This window comes from Ranitomeya imitator, chromosome 1 (assembly GCF_032444005.1).
Source record: "Ranitomeya imitator isolate aRanImi1 chromosome 1, aRanImi1.pri, whole genome shotgun sequence".
NCBI lineage: Eukaryota > Metazoa > Chordata > Amphibia > Anura > Dendrobatidae > Ranitomeya > Ranitomeya imitator.
Window position 1 is genome coordinate 867,450,905 of NC_091282.1, and position 22,883 is coordinate 867,473,787.

The window sequence follows — 22,883 nt, forward strand, 5'->3', positions numbered from 1 at the left end:
ACCGATAATATGTCTCCCTCTGCTCTCTGATGCTTCTATATAAGGCAGCCTTTCCTCGGCAGCACCGATAATATGTCTCCCTCTGCTCTCTAATGCTTCTATATAAGGCAGCCTTTCTTCTTCAGCACCGATAATATGTTTCCCTCTGCTCTCTAATGCTTCTATATAAGGCAGCCTTTCCTCGGTAGCACCGATAATATGTCTCCCTCTGCTCTCTGATGCTTCTATATAAGGCAGCCTTTCTTCTTCAGCACCGATAATATGTCTCCCTCTGCTCTCTAATGCTTCTATATAAGGCAGCCTTTCCTCGGTAGCACCGATAATATGTCTCCCTCTGCTCTCTAATGCTTCTATATAAGGCAGCCTTTCTTCTTCAGCACCGATAATATGTTTCCCTCTGCTCTCTAATGCTTCTATATAAGGCAGCCTTTCCTCGGCAGCACTGATAATATGTCTCCCTCTGCTCTCTGATGCTTCTATATAAGGCAGCCTTTCCTCGGCAGCACCGATAATATGTCTCCCTCTGCTCTCTGATGCTTCTATATAAGGCAGCCTTTCCTCGGCAGCACTGATAATATGTCTCCCTCTGCTCTCTGATGCTTCCACATAAGGCATTTTTGCTTAGGCAGCATCGGAGATGCATACTAGAACTGAAGCTAGGTGGAATCTGGAGGTAACATTGTGCTTGAGCAATCCCGGTGAGATTAAGTGCTGAAATTACAAGCTCAATAGAAATAAGCTTGTAAGAACTGTGAGTGCTCAACCACCTCTTATAAACTACAGTAGTGGCTGGTATCCTAGGCAATGAGCCATATAACCGGAGATTATGAACTAGAATATTATGTGTATTAGTGGCATAAGTGACCAGAAAATAGTTTAGAATGGGCCTTGTATATAAAACAGTTGTTTGCAAACTGTTCACTTTTTATTTCTACTTGACCATGGAGCAAATAAAGTATAAAAAGGAATAAGGGTGCTTTCACACCGCGTTTTTGCCCACGTTCGCTGTTCCCATCGGGACTTACATCTGGATCCTCCTCAAAACGGGATTTGGAGAGTATGCGGGGCATTTGACTATAATGATGCCAACAGAGTCAACGTGTGCTCTGCCGTGCATCATTTCCGGGGGTAAACGCCTACAGGAGGCGGACACCAAGACACAGTCGGCTACATCTGAGTGTCCGCCTCTAGGAGGCGCTCTATACTTTACAATACTTGTTAGTTGAAAGCCTCAAAAGACGTCTTGGCATATTTTTGTGCGTTCTGCATTTTTTCTTCAAAAAACACTACTTTCTGCACTGTTGAATTTATCTAAAACATGTCTGCAAGGTGCCAATAAAAAAGACGCCCCAAAAACTATTGAAAAACTGTTAAAAACTGACAAAAAAGCTCAAATGACAAATAAATGCTACAAAATACTTCTGGAAAGTAAATGCCAGCGTTTCCAGAAGTATCTTCCTCTTGGAAAACTTGGCCAGTTCACCCACCTATACTTATATGGGCACTCTATGGAAGTATTATTTGTCAGTAATGAACTATATTTGAGCACCACCATATGGCAGAATTATATAGATTTTGGAAAAGTCTGGTTGCATTTTCTTTTCGTGTGTTCTTTCCTTTTAAATGACCCAGCTGTGAAGTATGGACATTTCGATAAATGTGATGTAAATTCTATTCTGTAACATGCATACCGTATTTTTCGGACTATAAGACGCACCGGACCATAAGGCGCACCCCAAATTTGGGGTGAAAATTGCAGAAAAAAAGATTTTTTATAAGATGGGGGTCCGTCTTATTGTCCGAATTTACAGTATCTTACCTGAGGGCTGGTGGCAGAGCAGGGTCACAGGAGGCAAGGTGTCGGCAGAGGTGGGGTGATGCTGGGATGAGGAGGTGCTGGGATGAGGAGGTGCTGGGATGAGGAGGTGCTTGGATCAGGAGGTGCTGGGATCAGGAGGTGCTGGGATCAGGAGGTGCGGGGATCAGGAGGTGCAGTGAGAGGTATGGCGTGAGAGGGGTCCCAGGCTTACCATGCAGGCTTCCGGTGGCAGAAGAGGTGCGGTGGCAGAGGTGCAGCGGCAGAGGAGGCGCAGTAAGCGGGGTCCCTTTCTCCGGTGAGGTGATGCAGCAGCCCGGTAAGCAGGAGAGCCGGGTGAATCCTGTTGTTAGCGGTGGTGGCGGCCATTTTCCTGAGGCCGCGCGTGCGCAGATGGAGCGCTCTGCTTCCCGGGGCTTCAGGAAAATGGCTGCGGGAGGCCGCGCGTGCGCAGATCGCGGCGGCCATTTTCCTGAAGCCCCGGGAAGCAGAGCGCTCCATCTGCGCACGCGCGGCCTCAGGAAAATGGCCGCCACCACCACTAACAACAGGATTCACCCGGCTCTCCTGCTTACCGGGCTGCTGCATCACCTCACCGGAGAAAGGGACCCTGCTTACTGCGCCTCCTCTGCCGCCGCACCTCTGCTGCCGCACCTCTGCCGCCGCACCTCTGCCACCGCACCTCTGCCCCCACGGTAAGCCTGCATTTCGACTATTAGACGAATTTCGACCTCACATCTGTCATTTTCCGATCACTCCACTATTTTCCCTCACTCCTCTCATTTTGCACTCACACCTTTTCATTTTCACCTCACACCTCTCATTTTCACCACAGTATATACATGTTTGTCATCTCCCTTATATATAGTATACACCTGTATGTCATCTCCTGTGTATAGTATATACCTGTATGTCATCTCCCCTGTATATGGTATATACCTGCTGTGTGTCATCTCCCCTGTATATAGTATATACCTGTATGTCATCTCCTCCTATATATAGTATATACCTGTATGTCATCTCCTCCTGTATATAGTATATACATGTGTCATCTCCCCTGTATATAGTATATACCTGTATGTCATCTTCTATATATAGCATATACAGTCATGGCCAAAAGTATTCACACCCCTGCAATTCTGTCAGATAATACTCAGATTCTTCCTGAAAATGATTGCAAACACAAATTATTTGGTATTATTATCTTCATTTAATTTGTTTTAAATGAAAAAACACAAAAAGAATTGTCCTAAAGCCAAATTGGATATAATTCCACACCAAACATAAAAAAGGTGGTGGACAAAAGTATTAACACTGTTCGAAAAATCATGTGATGCTTCTCTAATTTGTGTAATTAACATCACCTGTAACTCACCTGTGGCACCTAACAGGTGTTGGCAATAACTAAATCACACTTGCAGCCAGTTGACATGGATTAAAGTTGACTCAACCTCTGTCCTGTGTCCTTGTGTGTACCACATTGAGCATGGAGAAAAGAAAGAAGACCAAAGAACTGTCTGAGGACTTGAGAAACCAAATTGTGAGGAAGCATGAGCAATCTCAAGGCTACAAGTCCATCTCCAAAGACCTGAATGTTCCTGTGTCTACCGTGCGCAGTGTCATCAAGAAGTGTAAAGCCCATGGCACTGTGGCTAACCTCCCTAGATGTGGACGGAAAAGAAAAATTGACAAGAGATTTCAACGCAAGATTGTGCGGATGTTGGATAAAGAACCTCGACTAAAATCCAAACAAGTTCAAGCTGCCCTGCAGTCCGAGGGTACAACAGTGTCAACCCGTACTATTCGTCGGCGTCTGAATGAAAAGGGACTGTATGGTAGGAGACCCAGGAAGACCCCACTTCTTACCCCGAGACATAAAAAAGCCAGGCTGAAGTTTGCCCAAACTTACCTGAAAAAGCCTAAAACGTTTTGGAAGAATGTTCTCTGGTCAGATGAGACAAAAGTAGAGCTTTTTGGGCAAAGGCATCAACATAGAGTTTACAGGAGAAAAAAAGAGGCATTCAAAGAAAAGAACACGGTCCCTACAGTTAAACATGGTGGAGGTTCCCTGATGTTTTGGGGTTGCTTTGCTGCCTCTGGCACTGGACTGGTTGACCGTGTGCATGGCTTTATGAAGTCTGAAGACTACCAACAAATTTTGCGGCATAATGTAGGGCCCAGTCTGAGAAAGCTGGGTCTCCCTCAGAGGTCATGGGTCTTCCAGCAGGACAATGACCCAAAACACACTTCAAAAAGCACTAGAAAATGGTTTGAGAGAAAGCACTGGAGACTTCTAAGGTGGCCAGCAATGAGTCCAGACCTGAATCCCATAGAACACCTGTGAAGAGATCTAAAAATGGCAGTTTGGAGAAGGCACCCTTCAAATATCAGGGACCTGGAGCAGTTTGCCAAAGGAGAATGGTCTAAAATTCCAGCAGAGCATTGTAAGAAACTCATTGATGGTTACCGGAAGCGGTTGGTCGCAGTTATTTAGGCTAAAGGTTGTGTAACCAAGTATTAGGCTGAGGGTGCCAATACTTTTGTCTGGCCCATTTTTGGAGTTTTGTGTGAAATGATCAATGTTTTGCTTTTTGCTTCATTCTCTTTTGTGTTTTTTCATTTAAGACAAATTAAATGAAGATGATAATACCAAAGAATTTGTGATTGCAATAATTTTCAGGAAAAAAAAAAGAGTATTATCTGACAAAATTGCAGGGGTGTGAATACTTTTGGCCATGACTGTACCTGTATGTCATCTCCTCCTGTATATAGTATATACCTGTAGGTCATCTGCTCCTGTATATAGTATATACCTGTATGTCATCTCCTCCTGTATATAGTATGCACCTGTATGTCATCTCTTCCTCTATATAGTATATACCTGTGTGTCATCTCTCCTGTATATAGTATATATCTGTGTGTCATCTCCCCTGTATATAGTATATACCTGTGTGTCATCTCCTCCTGTATTAGACCTCGTTCACACGTTATTTGCTCAGTATTTTTACCTCAGTATTTGAAAGCTAAATTGGCAGCCTGATAAATCCCCAGCCAACAGGAAGCCCTCCCCCTGGCAGTATATATTAGCTCACACATACACATAATAGACAGGTCATGTGACTGACAGCTGCCGTATTTCCTATATGGTACATTTGTTGCTCTTGTAGTTTGTCTGCTTATTAATCAGATTTTTATTTTTGAAGGATAATACCAGACTTGTGTGTGTTTTAGGGCGAGTTTTGTTTGTCAAGTTGTGTGTGTTGAGTTGCGTGTGGCGACATGCATGTAGCGACTTTTGTGAGATGAGTTTTGTGTGGCAACATGCGTGTAGAAACTTTTTGTGTGTCGAGTTGCATGTGACAGGTTAGTGTAGCAAGTTGTGTGCAGCAAGTTTTGCGCGTGGTGAGTTTTATGTGTGGTGCGTTTTGAGTATGTGCAAGTTTTGTGTGAGGCAACTTTTGCATGTGTTGCAACTTTTGTGCATGTGCCAATTTTTCCACGTGTGCATGTTTTGCGTGTGGCGAGTTTTCTATGAGGTGAGTTTTGCACTTGTAGCGAGTTTTGCGTGAGCCTGGTTTTTGCATGTGGCGAGTTTTGCGCGTAGCGAGTTTTGAGCAGCAACTTTTGTGTTTCGACTTTTATGTGGCGAGGTTGGTGTATGTGTGGTGAAATGTGTGCTGAAGGTAATATGTGTTCAAGCACGTGGTAGTTTGTGGCGCATTTTATGTGTGTGTTCATATCCCCGTGTGTGGTGAGTATCCCATGTCGGGGCCCCACCTTAGCAACTGTACGGTATATACTCTTTGGCGCCATCGCTCTCTCTCTTTAAGTCCCCCTTGTTCACATCTGGCAGCTGTCAATTTGCCTCCAACACTTTTCCTTTCACTTTTCCCCATTATGTACAGTAGATAGGGGCAAAATTGTTTGGTGAATTGGAAAGCGCGGGGTTAAAATTTCACCTCACAACAGCGCCTATGACGCTCACAGGGTCCAGACATGTGACTGTGCAAAATTTTGTGGCTGTAGTTGCGACGCCTCCAACACTTTTCCTTTCACTTTTTTCCCCATTATGTAGATAGGGGAAAAATTGTTTGGTGAATTGGAATGTGCGGGGTTAAAATTTCGCCTCACAACATAGCCTATGACGCTCTCGGGGTCCAGACGTGTGACTGTGCAAAATTTTGTGGCTGTAGCTGCGACGGTGCAGATGCCAATCCCGGACATACACACATACATACATACATACACACACATATACACACATTCAGCTTTATATATTAGACTAGCTGAAGAGCCCGGCGTTGCCTGGGCATAGTAAATATCTGTGGTTAGTTATAGCACCTCACTTCTCTTATTTTCCCATCACGCCTCTCATTTTCCCAATCACATCTTTCATTTTCCCCCTCACATCTCTCATTTTCTCCCTCACACCTCTCATTTTCTCCCTCACTCCTCTCATTCCCCCTAACACTTGTCATTTCAACCTCACATCTGTCATTTTCTGATCACTCCACTATTTTTCCTCACTCCTCTCATTTTGTACTCACACCTTTTCATTTTCACCTCACACCTCTTATTTTCACTTCATCACCTCAGTATATACATGTTTGTCATCTCCCTTATATATAGTATATATCTGTATGTCATCTCCTGTATATAGTAGTATATACCTGTGTGTCATCTCCCCTGTATATAGTATATATCTGTGTCATCTCCTTCTGTATATAGTATATAACTGTGTGTCATCTCCTCCTGTATATAGTATATACCTGTATGTCATCTCCTCCTGTATATATATGTACCTGTATGTCATCTCCTCCTCTATATAGTATATACCTGTGTGTCATCTCTCCTGTATATAGTATATATTTGTGTGTCATCTCCCCTGTATATAGTATATACCTGTGTGTCATCTCCTCCTGTATTAGACCTCGTTCACACGTTATTTGCTCAGTATTTTTACCTCAGTATTTGTAAGCTAAATTGGCAGCCTGATAAATCCCCAGCCAACAGGAAGCCCTCCCCCTGGCAGTATATATTAGCTCACACATACACATAATAGACAGGTCATGTGACTGACAGCTGCCGTATTTCCTATATGGTACATTTGTTGTAGTTTGTCTGCTTATTAATCAGATTTTTATTTTTGAAGGATAATACCAGGCTTGTGTGTGTTTTAGGGCGAGTTTCGTTTGTCAAGTTGTGTGTGTTGAGTTGCGTGTGGTGACATGCATGTAGCGACTTTTGTGAGATGAGTTTTGTGTGGCAACATGCGTGTAGCAACTTTTTGTGTGTCGAGTTGCATGTGACAGGTTAGTGTAGCAAGTTGTGTGCAGCGAGTTTTGCGCGTGGTGAGTTTTATGTGTGGTGCGTTTTGAGTATGTGCAAGTTTTGTGTGAGGCAACTTTTGCATGTGTTGCAACTTTTGTGCATGTGGCAATTTTTCCGCATGTGCAAGTTTTGCGTGTGGCGAGTTTTCCATGAGGTGAGTTTTGCACTTGTGGCGAGTTTTGCAAGAGCCTAGTTTTTGCATGTGGCGAGTTCTGCGCGTGGCGAGTTTTGAGTGGCGACTTTTGTGTTTCGACTTTTATGTGGCGAGGTTGGTGTATTTGTGGTGAAATGTGTGCTGAGGGTAATATGTGTTCAAGCACGTGGTAGTGTGTGGCGCATTTTGTGTGTGTGTTCATATCCCCGTGTGTGGTAAGTATCCCATGTCGGGGCCCCACCTTAGCAACTGTACGGTATATACTCTTTGGAGCCATCACTCTCATTCTTTAAGTCCCCCTTGTTCACATCTGGCAGCTGTCAATTTGCCTCCTACACTTTTCCTTTCATTTTTTCCCATTATGTAGATAGGGGCAAAATTGTTTGGTGAATTGGAAAGCGCGGGGTTAAAATTTCACCTCACAACATAGCCTATAACGCTCTCGGGGTCCAGACGTGTGACTGTGCAAAATTTTGTGGCTGTAGCTGCGACGCCTCCAACACTTTTCCTTTCACTTTTTTCCCCATTATGTGGATAGGAGCAAAATTGTTTGGTGAATTGGAACGCGCGGGGTTAAAATTTCGCCTCACAACATAGCCTATGACACTCTCAGGGTCCAGACGTGTGACTGTGCAAAATTTTGTGGCTGTAGCTGCTACGGTGCAGATGCCAATCCCGGACATATACACACACACACACACACGCACACGCACACGCACACGCACACGCACACACATTCAGCTTTATATATTAGATATGTTCAGAACAATATTAGAAATATTAAAAGCATAATTCAATATGTATTACCTGGATAATGTCAGAAGTTTAAAAGAACTTTGCCGTGGATCACCTGTGAGTCAGTCAATCTCACATGAAGTGCCACATGAATGTCCTAAATTTGATTACACAACTCCATGGGCTTCACGCTTTTTGCCTAATCACATGGTTTATATGCAGCCAACTCCTTTCCAGGGATGTACATAGGAGTCATAGGGGACCCATTACAAGTCCCAAAATGTGCCAAATGAGAGATCTGCCTAATGCGGCCCATTATTGAAATAAATGTCTAAGATGAATTGTTTGTACATAATTCTATGATGACCTAATTACACATATTAAGGGTATGCTTCACAATAAAATAAGGCATGCTCACTAGCTTCAACCTGCGAAAACGTCCCGTTCTTCAGTCACCTGACAGGTCTTGGCATTAACTGTAGATGAGCGAAGAACAGGGCATCATCGCTTCCTTTTCCAGAGCAGTCAGTGCTGGATCCACAGGTTTTAAGGTTCTGAGACTCATTTTATTGTTTTAAAACCATCTCTGCCATTTAGAAGATTGTTTTTACTAGAAGTTGGATAACCCCTCTAAGCACAATGGGATTTGTGTAAGTCTGGGAGCCTCTCCTAGTGGTGGCTGCAGGTGGTTATTAAGACAATGTCATGGCAAGCAGGGCTAGCAATGGCCTTCTAGGTCCCACTCACACCACTGGTTGCAGAATTGTTGCAGTTGATATTTAGCAAAGCCTTTTACAATGTTGAGCAGCATTACTGAAATATTCTAAGCATCGTCAAATCACGGAATGTATAAGAGGCCATAATTTAGTTCTGCCATTGGGCACACGCAGTAGATTGGTTATTTTTCCCATAAACTGCACTTACGAGTTTTATAATGGTAAAAGCAGAAAAAAACCAAGTGTTCATTCTCCAATTCACTGCCAACAGGTATCATATCTAGACTTGAATCTGAGGACTTGTTAAAGAACCAAGTACCAGGAAGTTTTCTGCTTCGAGTTAGTGAAAAAATCCAAGGGTATGTCCTCTCCTACCGTTCTGAAGATGGATACATGCACTTTATGATAGATGCTTCTGGAACATCATATAGCTTTTTGGGAGTAGATCAGCTTCAGCATGCTACTCTGGCTGACCTTGTTGACTACCACAAGGTAAGTAAATAGTACTACTGCTGGACCATCCCAATGTACAAGATTGGCCTAAAAAATGTTCCACTTTTCTGCAAATATAAATATACATTCTACATACCTCCCAACTTCGAAATGATAAGAAAGAGGGACACACAACGTGGCATGCATCTCGAGCTGTGCCAATTTGTATCTCACACTTGGCTTGTACTCTAATATTGCCCAGTCTTTTCTATGTGCCTAGAGAGAAATATTTTCCCAGTGAGGCCCAGTAGTGTTTCCTCTATCCACAGTGACCACATACACAATATGATGTCCCCACAGTACATTCCTCCATCATATTATGATAATCCCCAAACCACCATAGCTACATTAACAAACACACAACTTTGCTACATCAATACACAACTCTGCTGCATCAACACACACATCTCTAGTACAGCAACACACAAACACACAACACTGCTGCATCAACACGCACAACTCTAGCACAGTAACACACAAACACACAACTCTGCTGCATCAACACGCACAACTCTAGCACAGCAACACACAATTCTGCTGCATCAACACACACATCTCTAGTACAGCAACACACAAACACACAACTCTGCTGCATCAATACACACATCTCTAGTACAGCAACACACAAACACACAACTCTGCTGCATCAACACGCACAACAACACACAAACACACAACTCTGCTGCATCAACACACATCTATAGTACAGCAACACACAAACACACAACTCTGCTGCATCAACAAACACATCACTAGTACAGCAACACACAACTCTGCTGCATCAACACACACATCTCTAGTACAGCAACACACAACTCTGCTGCATCACCACACACATCTCTAGTACAGCAACACACTAACACACAACTCTGTTGTATCAACACTCATAACTCTAGAAAAGCAACACACAAATTCACAACTCTGCTGCATCAACACACACAACTCTAGCACAGCAACACACAAACACACAACTCTGCTGCATCAACACACACATCTCTAGTACAGAAACACAAACACACAATGCTGCTGCATCAACACACACAACTCTAGTACATCAACACATAAACACACAACTCTGCTGTTATATCACAACATTGTTATATCAACACAGAACTCACAGAGACAGACATACAGCTTTCCTACAACATACAGACACACACTTACATACTCTGCCTGTGTCCTGCTCCTCCTTTCTTCTGGCTAGTCATGTATCCTGACACTGTCATGTCACTTAAAGGTCCCGGTATGACCTTCATTCTTTACATAGACTTAATGGTGGTCCACTGTTATATTTAGCTGTATCAGTGTCCTGAAGACACAGATACAATTGAAGTCAGGACAAACTCTTGACCTGGCGGGACAGCTCTCCAAATTTGGGACAATCTCACTGGATCCGGGATGGCTAGAAGGCATGCACTATTGAAGATGCTGCATTACATTCTGCTTGCATAATGCATAGTCTTTCAGGAGTTTGTACTAATAGCAGGATGAATAAGGAAAATTGGGCTGATTTGGTTTCTTATAAAATGTTTCAAAACAGACAGCAAATTTCCAACACACAGTGACATGATCAATAGAGTGCAGGGGTAATGTCAGAACGAAGGATGCTTGTCACCAAAGAGGCGGGCTCTGGCCTTTCCTTCAGGGGCTTTAATTGTGGCAGACCCAACGACCGATATTGGGCCCCTAAGTTAGGGAGAACACAGTGCCAAATAATGAGTCATCCATGGCAGCACCAACTGGATTTCTAAGGTATTAGCATCCTTCATCACACTGCTCAAGGTGATTGACAGGCCTTTCACTAAGCACAGACAAATGCAAATAGAGGGGCGAGGGAGAAGCTGGCCGGGGGTGGCACTAACGCTGGAGTGTTTCAGAGAAAAACATACCTGGCTGCAATTGTGCCCCAAGGCTCTGATTCATGCTGCTCATGGTTATGTCAGCATTAAATAACAGGTTCTGTTTAATTTCATACACACTGTACAACATAATTGGTTGCAGATTTCACATTTTAGAAACCCCGGCAGATAATTTTCTATATGCATACAATATCACAATATATTGAAAGCTTTTTAATTATATTGTGTGAAGTGGGATACTTAGGAGGTATTCTCATGTTATTAAATTAGTTTAGTTAGACAGCATGAAAATATGCAAATTTGCAAATGACTTGCTTATTTTATCTGTATCATATCTCCTGCTGTGAGAACTGTTATCATACATAGATGTATACCTTGTTTCCATTGAGTTCCATCACTAGTGCTTGGCCAAGTGTACACAGTAGTTTCATTCCAGGAGAGGACTTAACTCCTAACATTGCAGACATCTCTCTCCAACACATTCCACTGTACAGGGGTTAGCAGTTTACCTCCCTCTCCCTCCCTCTATGCTCCTAACCAACCTGCTCTTACAAAATCACCAGCCCCCAGCATCAGCAGCTTCCAGAGCAATTCTCCTAATGACAAATCTCTCAGGCTAGGGTCACATTGCGTTAGGGCAGTCCGTTTAGCGCATACCGCTACGGATTTCTCTCACTCTCCTGAGCCATTGCTTGTTCAACTTCACTGCTTTCACTATAGCCAATTATACTTATAGCAATGTAAACTCAGAACAAACCACTGTTCGCTGTGTGTCACAGTAGAACTATAAAACCCAACACAAGTTCTGTTACTAGTAGGAACTGTCATTCAAAGAGGAGTGCCCTTGGCCCCCCACCCCAGAAGCCAGGAAATTCGGAAACAGCAGCTTTGAAATGCTCAAGAGATAACTTGGAAATACCCATCTAAATTGAATCTGTTATGTCCCCAAATTCAATTAACGTGCAGATATAAGGTTAATCTGCTGGCTAATAGTGTTACTATTCTCTCTGGTTGACGAACTGAAAGTGCAATTTCTGGGAAAAGGTAAAGTTTATTTCTCTGGGGAGCCATAGAGGTGTGCAGAATACACTGCTCACTGTATTAGCGGCGACTGTAAGCACACCCCAGCATTTTGATTGACAGCTCACACTGTACAGAGTGCGATCACATAATTACAGTTGACACTCACTGTGTACCGAGTAGAGACTGTAGCCGTCTGAGGTTACCACAGTGGTAGTCATGATGAGGGGCTGTTGTGTTCCCACACCCTGGGACCCCACAAGAAAATAATGTCCCATCTGTGTTGTAGTGTGTGAATATTGGGGAACACTCACTGTTTGTCCTGTGGATTCCGTCCATCTCACAGTTCCAATTCTGCATGCAGATTCACAGAAAAGCACAGACACCTGGTTCTTTTCCAACAACTAAATTTTACTTAATTCTTTCAGTTCAGTTCCAGTCACAGGTACAATACAATGAGAATAAGTGATGACAGTCTTTACCACCTGCTATGTCCCTCTCTCTGCTGGCACTTCTTGCCACGCGGATGTCCTGCCTGGCTCCGCATCTTTAAAGAATTCTGGCCCACTTCCTATCTATCTATCCCAAACCGTTGTCCCCAATTGAGACATAAGAAATGCTGGCGCTCCCACACCTTTTCCAGGCAGTAGGCCTAAGTAACATAGTAACATAGTTATTAAGGCCGAAAAAAGACATTTGTCCATCCAGTTCAGCCTATATTCCATCATAAATCCCCAGATCTACATCCTTCTACAGAACCTAATAATTGTATGATACAATATTGTTCTGCTCCAGGAAGACATCCAGGCCTCTCTTGAACCCCTCAATATACATATAACATAGAAGTCGCATAGATAAAACGCCCTAGTAGCATAGATGTGCTCTCAAGCCTTGTATCTATGCTACTAGGGCGTTTTATCTATGCGCCATATACAGCGACATTTTTTCAGTTTACTCCCACTGACCCTATTGGCCTTCATAGGCACGTGACTGATGAAAGTCCCAAGGGACTGAAACGTTTCTAGTGCTACCAATAAAAATCGTTTCTACGGTTACTGAAGTTGAGTGCTAGACTTCTATGTTATATGTATATTGATGGTTTGGGAACCTAAGTCTTAGCACCAGTTTTGTAGCAGTGCACACGGTGTTTTCTCTCTTGAACCCCTCGACTGAGTTCGCCATCACCACCTCCTCAGGCAAGCAATTCCAGATTCTTACCGCCCTAACAGTAAAGAATCCTCTTCTATGTTGGTGGAAAAACCTTTTCTCCTCCAGACGCAAAGAATGCCCTCTTGTGCCCGTCACCTTCCTTGGTATAAACAGATCCCCAGCGAGATATTTGTATTGTCCCCTTATATACTTATACATGGTTATTAGATCGCCCCTCAGTCGTCTTTTTTCTAGACTAAATAATCCTAATTTCGCTAATCTATCTGGGTATTGTAGTTCTCCCATCCCCTTTATTAATTTTGTTGCCCTCCTTTGTACTCTCTCTAGTTCCATTATATCCTTCCTGAGCACCGGTGCCCAAAACTGGACACAGTACTCCATGTGCGGTCTAACTAGGGATTTGTACAGAGGCAGTATAATGCTCTCATCATGTGTATCCAGACCTCTCTTAATGCACCCCATGATCCTGTTTGCCTTGGCAGCTGCTGCCTGGCACTGGCTGCTCCAGGTAAGTTTATCATTAACTAGGATCCCCAAGTCCTTCTCCCTGTCAGATTTACCCAGTGGTTTCCCATTCAGTGTGTAATGGTGATATTGATTCCTTCTTCCCATGTGTATAACCTTACATTTATCATTGTTAAACCTCATCTGCCACCTTTCAGCCCAAGTTTCCAACTTATCCAGATCCATCTGTAGCAGAATACTATCTTCTCTTGTATTAACTGCTTTACATAGTTTTGTATCATCTGCAAATATCGATATTTTACTGTGTAAACCTTCTACCAGATCATTAATGAATATGTTGAAGAGAACAGGTCCCAATACCGACCCCTGCGGTACCCCACTGGTCACAGCGACCCAGTTAGAGACTATACCATTTATAACCACCCTCTGCTTTCTATCACTAAGCCAGTTACTAACCCATTTACACACATTTTCCCCCAGACCAAGCATTCTCATTTTGTGTACCAACGTCTTGTGCGGCACGGTATCAAATGCTTTAGAAAAATCGAGATAAACCACGTCCAATGACTCACCGTGGTCCAGCCTATAGCTTACCTCTTCATAAAAACTGATTAGATTGGTTTGACAGGAGCGATTTCTCATAAACCCATGCTGATATGGAGTTAAACAGTTATTCTCATTGAGATAATCCAGAATAACATCCTTCAGAAACCCTTCAAATATTTTACCAACAATAGAGGTTAGACTTACTGGCCTATAATTTCCAGGTTCACTTTTAGAGCCCTTTTTGAATATTGGCACCACATTTGCTATGCGCCAGTGCTGCGGAACAGACCCAGTCGCTATAGAGTCCCTAAAAATAAGAAATAATGGTTTATCTATTACATTACTTAGTTCTCTTAGTACTCGTGGGTGTATGCCATCCGGACCCGGAGATTTATCTATTTTAATCTTATTTAGCCGGTTTCGCACCTCTTCTTGGGTTAGATTTGTGACCCTTAATATAGGGTTTTCATTGTTTCTTGGGATTTCACCTAGCATTTCATTTTCCACCGTGAATACCGTGGAGAAGAAGGTGTTTAATATGTTAGCTTTTTCCTCGTCATCTACAACCATTCCTTCCTCACTATTTTTTAAGGGGCCTACATTTTCAGTTTTTATTCTTTTAATATTGATATAGTTGAAGAACAGTTTGGGATTAGTTTTACTCTCCTTAGCAATGTGCTTCTCTGTTTCCTTTTTGGCAGCTTTAATTAGTTTTTTAGATAAAGTATTTTTCTCCCTATAGTTTTTTAGAGCTTCAATGGTGCCATCCTGCTTTAGTAGTGCAAATGCTTTCTTTTTACTGTTAATTGCCTGTCTTACTTTTTTGTTTAGCCACGTTGGGTTTTTCCTATTTCTAGTCCTTTTATTCCCACAAGGTATAAACCGCTTACAGTGCCTATTTAGGATGTTCTTAAACATTTCCCATTTATTATCTGTATTCTTATTTCTGAGGATATTGTCCCAGTCTACCAGATTAAGGGCATCTCTAAGCTGGTCAAACTTTGCCTTCCTAAAGTTCAGTGTTTTTGTGACTCCCTGACAAGTCCCCCTAGTGAAAGACAGGTGAAACTGTACAATATTGTGGTCGCTATTTCCTAGATGCCCGACCACCTGCAGATTTGTTATTCTGTCAGGTCTATTAGATAGTATTAGGTCTAAAAGTGCTGCTCCTCTGGTTGGATTCTGCACCAATTGTGAAAGATAATTTTTCTTGGTTATTAGCAGAAACCTGTTGCCTTTATGGGTTTCACAGGTTTCTGTTTCCCATTTAATATCCGGGTAGTTAAAGTCCCCCATAACCAGGACCTCATTATGCTCATCTATCTGCTTTAGAAGTAGACTTTCCATGATTTCTGTTATATTTGGGGGTTTGTAACAGACCCCAATGAGAATTTTGTTACCATTTTTCCCTCTATGAATTTCGACCCATATGGACTCGACATCCTCATTCCCTTCGCTAATATCCTCCCTTAAAGTAGACTTTAGACAAGACTTTACATAGAGACAAACCCCTCCTCCTCTCCGATTTTTACGATCCTTTCTAAACAGACTGTAACCCTGTAAGTTAACTGCCCAGTCATAGCTTTCATCTAACCATGTCTCGGTTATTCCCACTATGTCAAAGTTACCTGTAGATATTTCTGCTTCTAGTTCTTCCATCTTGTTTGTCAGGCTTCTGGCGTTTGCGAGCATGCAGTTTAGAGGATATTGTTTTGTTCCAATCTCTTTGCTGTGGATTGTTTTAGAAATGTTCTTACCTCCCTTCTGAGTATGTTTTCCTGGTTCTTCTTTGTTCGAGTCTAATGTTTTTCTTCCCGTTAGAAAGACGTTAAAGGATAATTCACTGAAGTTGGTCGGTGCTATTTTCATGATCCTACTTTTCTCTTCCTTCTTCATTTTCTTCCTTCTTAACTCACTAGTGACCTTCAGCCCCAGAACTCCTTTTGCACTTTTCTTAACTTTCAGCTCCTACCCCTCCCATCTGGGAAAATCCCTAATCACTTTAACTATTTCTGCACTACAATGCCCTCCACTATATTACACCCAGTTTCTTACTTACTTTAAGGCAGGTGTCACACTTGCGAGTGCAATGTGAGAAACTCGTGCAAGTCTCTCGCATCACTTCCTGGCACTGCCGCCGGTGGGTCGGACCGGAGCATTCAGCTGCATAGAAATACATGCAGCCGCACACTCCAGTCCCAAGTGCCGGCGGCAGTGCCGGGCATTGAGGCAAGAGACTCGTGTGAGTTTCTCACATTGCACTCGCAAGTGTGACATCGGCTTTACCCTTATAATACTATACTAATTTCATATCCTTCCCTATGCTTTATCATAAAATACATTTTTATATAAAAACATTGTATAACATCGTTCATGTTTTATACAAAAGTGCTTTATCAGGAAGGCATGAAGGGCATGAACTACTCCTGACATACCCACAGCCCTTTTGAGCACACCTTTATGACTGAAAGCCGGCAGCACCTGGGAGGAATAAAGTTTATTTTCTCCTGTAACCGTGCTTTTAGTAAGGTGGTCGAACAACATTGTAATGCTATTAACCTGCAGATTAACCCTATATCTGCAGTTTAATAGGATTTGGGGACACCATTGGTTTGGGGACATGACTGGTTCCCTTTAAAAAGCATTAATATTCATTAATCAATAAAACAGTATAATTTTTACATTGTTCTTAAGCACTTTATACTTCATAGGTATATGTACAAACAAGATAAGACATTACAGAACAACACACTATATAGCAATTCTATGAGAAATAGGGGTGACCCAAAATATACAGTCTAATAGGCAAGCCATCTTTTATAACAAAAAACATAACGTGGTGCACAAAGATCTACCCAGTCACCGACCAGTATCAGTGTATCTGAGGGATTAGGCTCTGAGGAAAAATGTAGAAAGGGAAAGCATAAGCAAAGGAGTGTTACTGTACATTAAGGAGTGTCATGCTCTGATCTACAAAGGTGTGTTTTTAGGGCAAACTTTAGACGTGGATGCCGAGAATTAACTAAATTGTCTGGCGTAGTGCATTCCAGAGCAGTGGTGCAGCACAAGAAAAGTGGGAGGTTTGCATTATGGAGGATGTGTGTCGTAGATCAATAGCAGTATAGAGACCATAGGTATGGTCATGGAGATACAATGATTAAATGTAGGGAGGGATTAAAATATGACATTGCATTGTGTAGGTATTGCAGGTGAAGTTATGCTCCAATATACTTACATTTCTTTCTTCTTTTTTTTTCACAGACAGAGCCTATTACCTCACTGGGGAAGGAGCTTCTACAGTACCCTTGTGGCCAGCCAAAGAACAGTTGTGATTACAGTGACCTCATCGAGTGAAGAGCCGGAAATGTGACTGCCTAGGAGAACAAATTAATTCTTTCATGCACCCTGTTATTGTAACGGCTTTGTACAACCTACAGGCCACCAGGTTATGGGTTTGAGCAAAGGTGGATCCTATATAAGATACCCCCAGCTCATGAAAAAATTAACTAGTTGTTCTGTTGAAAAATATGTACATAAAATTGGAAGACATGGTCTGGATGGGTCCTGGACTTTTATTTAAAATAAATGCAAGAAAAAAAATACAGAATCAAGTTCCATGTATGTTAGAAACTTACACATTTTTATATTTGAATGGTCTATCAAAAATAATGATTTTAAGCATATTTCATTAAAAAATATTGATATGCAGCAGGTCACCTTTTGTTTTATGCTTGAAGCTTATCCATGCATGGAATTTTCCAATATGTTTTCTGTATTATCAATTTCATAAGAATCTACATTCTTTATGTCCAGGGGATAAAAATGTAGAACAATCATGTGATAAACAAAAAGGTGTATGATTAGCTATAGTATAGTTGTGAGTGCTTAGTTTTACCCATAAATAATAAACCCTCCAAATGTGACTAATTGGGACACCCATCAGATGTGTATGGGGGCCTCCTGACATCTCTCTCCTCCAACATCATTTTTGGGTGAAAGAATCAGGTATTTTGATTCTGATCTTTCTGTTCATGCCAAAGATAAGCTGCCATCAGGGGTGTCCAACAGCAGTTGCTTCCCTCTTCCCATATAGAACACATCATCACATGAGCAACACTAATTTTTGTTGCTTTGGAATAAGCAATGAATCTTAATCTTTATTTTTTATATAGCGCTAACATATTCCGCAGCGCTCTACAGTTTACACACATTATCATCACTGTCCCCGATGGGGCTCACAGACTAAATTCCCTATCAGTATGTCTTTGGAATGTGGGAGGAAACCGGAGAACACCCACGCAAACACGGGGAGAACATACAAACTCCTTGCAGATGTTGTCCTTAGTGGGGTTTGAACCCAGGACTCCAGCACTGCAAGGCAACAGTGCTAACCACTGAGCCACCATGCTGCCCAAAGAAAACAAACGTTAAATTACAGAAATCAAAGATTGGCCAAGACCCCAATATTTTTTTTTTTTAAAGCTGTGAAATGCCATGTAAATCCTATAAAAATGACTCCCTATATACAGTTAGGTTCAGAAATATTAGGACAATGACCAAATCTTTGTGATTTGGGCTCTGCTATTTTTTATTTAAAATAAAACAACTGAGATACAATTGAAGGATAGACTTCCAGGTTTAATTAAAGGGGTGTAATGATGCTCCTCACTTGGGAGCGATTTGAGGTATCACAGGAACCATTTCTATTTAAAAGTTTATTGCAGTCCTCATAAACCACATCACAGGAAAACGTAAATACAGCCTTTGTCTGGCACAAAGTGAAACATAAAGGAAGAGTCCATACAATCCAGGAGGTCTGCAACCTCCACACACACTGACTTGTATGAGACAATCAGGCCTCATTTTTTCGAAGTGAACCACACTCGGGTGGAGATATGGTGAGCAGCCGTCTCTCCCAACTCTTCAGCTACTGTCAAGCAACCTGTCTTGGCCAACTAACTTCTTTTAGTCCTATATCTACTAAAGCATTACTCCAGGTTTATCTCCCATCTGCTATGTGTCTGACAGCCACCTTCCAAGGAGTTGAATAAAGATATCCTGTGAAACATTTAGGAATTGCAACCATTTCTCCACAAAGCCTCCTCATTCCAGGAGCTCAAAAGTAATTGGACAAATTAACTTTATCATAAATAAAATGTTCATTTTTAATACCTTGTAGAGGATCTTTTGCAAGCAATGACTGCCTGAAGTGATGGATGTCACCAAATGCTGAGTTTCCTTCTTGTGATGCTTTGCCAGACTTTTACAGCATCTGACTTCAGTTTTTACTTGTTTGTGGGTCTTTCTGCCTTAAGTTTTGTCTGCATTGCAGAATATTCCACTTCTTTGCCTTAAAAAAAACTCCTGGGTTGCTGTAAAAGTATGTTTTGGGTCATTTTCCATCTGTACTGTGCAAGTGCCATAGAATTGGCGCGGGGCACTAGCTGTGTGCAAGGTGTTCGTCTTTTATGTCCTGGCACGTTACATGAAGGTGGAGGTCCCGTGCATCAAGAGGCCTTAGCTTAACCCACGGTTCCACATCTTCTATCACTTAAGAGTGTCAGTATGGATAATCCTTTTAAGGCCGGGGTAACACTTGCGAGTGCAATGCGAGAAACTCACGCGAGTCTCTCACATCAATACCCGGCACTCGGGAGCGTGCGGCTTCATGTATTTCTATTTTACTTGTCTCATGTAGTCAGTCCTGTTTAGGCTCATTACCTTCAAGAGTGTTTTGTCAGAAAGTTAGATAGGTTAAAAGTTGACCAGCGATTTCTCATTTTTCCAACAAAATTTATAAAACTATTTTTTTAGGGACCACATCATATTTGGAGTGACTGAGTGGCCTATGTGACAGAAAATACCCACAATTGACACCATTCTAAAAATTACACCCCTCAAAGTGGTCAAAATCACATTCAAGAAGTTTATTAACCCTTTAGGTGCTTCACAGGAACTGAAGCAATGTGGAAGGAAAAAGTAAACATTTTACTTTTTCAGAAAAAATTTACTTTAGGTTCATTTTTTTTCATTTTCACAAGGGTAGCAGGTCTCTCCTACATGTTCCCAACATGGATGCATATTGGTTGACTCACATTCGAAGTAGTAGTGGATGGTGAGATATGGAGCCGGAAAGTCAAAAGCTCAATACATTGTTAAACTTTTGCTCATAAGTGTATCTGTATAAATACATGTGTGGTCATTACAAAGGACTGGCAAATGACTTATTCCTTCCTTGATTACTCTCTGGGCCGGTGACGATGACCGTATTGTCGGTCCAAGCGCGATCAGACAAAACATTGGATCGCACTTGGACCAATATTATTCTATGGGGATGTGCACATGACTGATTTCTTTCTCGGACAGAGCCGGTCCGAGGAGTAATTCAGAGCATGCCTGAGTTTGATCTGATTAATGAATTGCATTCTGCCATGCAAGTGAATGAGTCACTTGGAAAGCACTCGGTTGACAACTAAGTGCAGCCTGATTTCCAAAGACTGACACAATGGAGAAGATTGAGACATTTTTCCATCTTTTCATCCTAGATAATCGGATTACACCATAATCAGACTCTAATCAGAGTTTGATCAGAGTGTGATTTGCATTATTGACCCGATTCTATTGGATGACAAAATGTACACTCGTCTGCATCTGGCCTCCAATCGATGAAAGAATGTGACCTTATCAATAATTCATGCAGGTTTTCCAGTATTTTTCTCAAATATAACACACTTACTGAGGATTATGATTAAAGATTCAGTTTCTAACAGTCATACAGTTGGATAAATTTAATGAAAATAATTACAACTGATCAGTAAGAAATACTCTAACAGTCTCTTCTAGGAAATTTTTAGAGGGGCGTATTGTACAGTTTATATACATATCGTACACTATTGGGCACAGGCAGAGTTGGCCCGTTGCAGTCCAATACTATAACATAATACACAAATCCACCTGCTTTGAAGCAGTAAATAGGGCCCCTTACCATTTGGGCCCCTGAGTGGCAGCACAGTTTGAATCATCTGCAAGGAGTTTGTATGTTCTGCCCGTGTTTGCGTGGGTTTCCTCTGGATTCTCCGGTTTCTTCCCACATTACACTGATAGGGAATTTAGATTGTGAGCCCCATCGGGGACAGCGATGATAATGTGTGCAAACTGTAAAGCGCTGCGGAATATGTTAGCACTATATATAAAGATTATTATTATTAAGTGGTAGTGTTCCTGCTTATATTTTGAACTTGTGGCATAGCGAGATTCTGTTATTTTGCTGTATGCTACAATTTGGTGTCCACTAAAACAAATGTTTATACACACCCAGTGTCAAAAGTATGAAGCATGTGAAAAATATTTTGGTATCTAAAACATGATGTCATTGAAACAGATGAAAACAATAAATTCACAGGGTGGGAATCTGGCCTGTGCATGTGTTGGTGGAGAAAAAGTTCAGAGCCGAGTCCGAGGACCCTTCTCAGTGAACCTCCTGACTTTGGATCAGGCTGATTTTCATCGATATTTCCATATATAAGCCCCAATTCATCGTTTTTGTTTTTTTAAGTCACTTTCCTTTTTTGTCACAATTAATGATTCAGGCTAAAACATCTGAAACTGCTAGACCAGAGGTGTCAAACTGCATTCCTCGAGGGCTGCAAACAGGTCATGTTTTCAGGATTTCCTTGTATTGCACAGGTGATAATTTAATCACCTGCAAAGAATGATTCCAGCACCTTGTGCAGTACAAGGAAATCCTGAAAACATGACCTGTTTGCGGCCCTCGAGGAATGCAGTTTGACACCCCTGTGCTAGACCTCACCCAAAAAGCAGAAAACAAAAGAACACACTGAAGCAAATATATAATGGATATCAAAAAGGTGAAAATAGAATAATGGATGGGGAACCAGAAAACTAAATGCAAAACACACAAAACTAGAGAAAAAACATCAAGACCATAGATTAAATATAACGTAAAATTAAGATTACACTGTTAAACAAAACTTTGGCTTTTCTTTTTGTAACAGAGACATACCGGTAATTTAGTATTGCGACATAAGTTTGTGGTGCTCAACAGAAAAATAACAATGGAAATGCGAGATTCTTGTTTGGAAGTTACAGAGAAAAAAAATGACTTCTCTCCCCACCCCACCCCTGTACACCCAAAAATTGTAGTATTTAACAGTATTTGCTACAACTTTTTATTTCACATCTGCATATACAGTACTATTACAGCACTGGTGGGCACAGACAGAAGAGGACCCCTGTGCGAGAACAATAATGTGGCTCCTTTGCAGTCCAGTAGCTCATTGTATTCAGTTATATACTGTATATCTCCCGAAGTCTAATGTTACCAGCCAAAAAAGAGCGATTGATCCTGATCTTTTTGTTCTTGTTTCTGTATGACATGTAAGTTTTAAAATAGAAGGGCCCCATTCATCATTTGAGGTTTTTTTTTTATAAAGCATTTTTTGTTGTTGATGGGTATTCATTGACGTTTTTTGTTGCACCATGTTCATTAAAATGGAGGACAAGGCCCATGAATTTTGAGCAAAAGCAAAAAAAAAAAGTCTTTTTTTCTGTCTTCAACC

At 41.7% G+C, this 22,883-nt stretch overlaps 1 protein-coding gene across 1 annotated transcript in view; it reads left to right on the top strand.

Moving 5' to 3' along the window:
* SH2D4A (SH2 domain containing 4A) overlaps nt 1–18,018 on the top strand; it is a 168,813-nt gene extending 150,795 nt beyond the window's left edge. The window contains exons 9-10 of the mRNA XM_069742478.1: nt 9,024–9,244; nt 17,566–18,018. Coding sequence (XP_069598579.1) covers nt 9,024–9,244; nt 17,566–17,658 — 314 coding nt within the window. The 3' untranslated portion in view covers nt 17,659–18,018. The remainder of the gene's footprint in view (nt 1–9,023; nt 9,245–17,565) is intronic.
* The last annotated feature ends 4,865 nt before the right edge of the window (nt 18,019–22,883 follow it).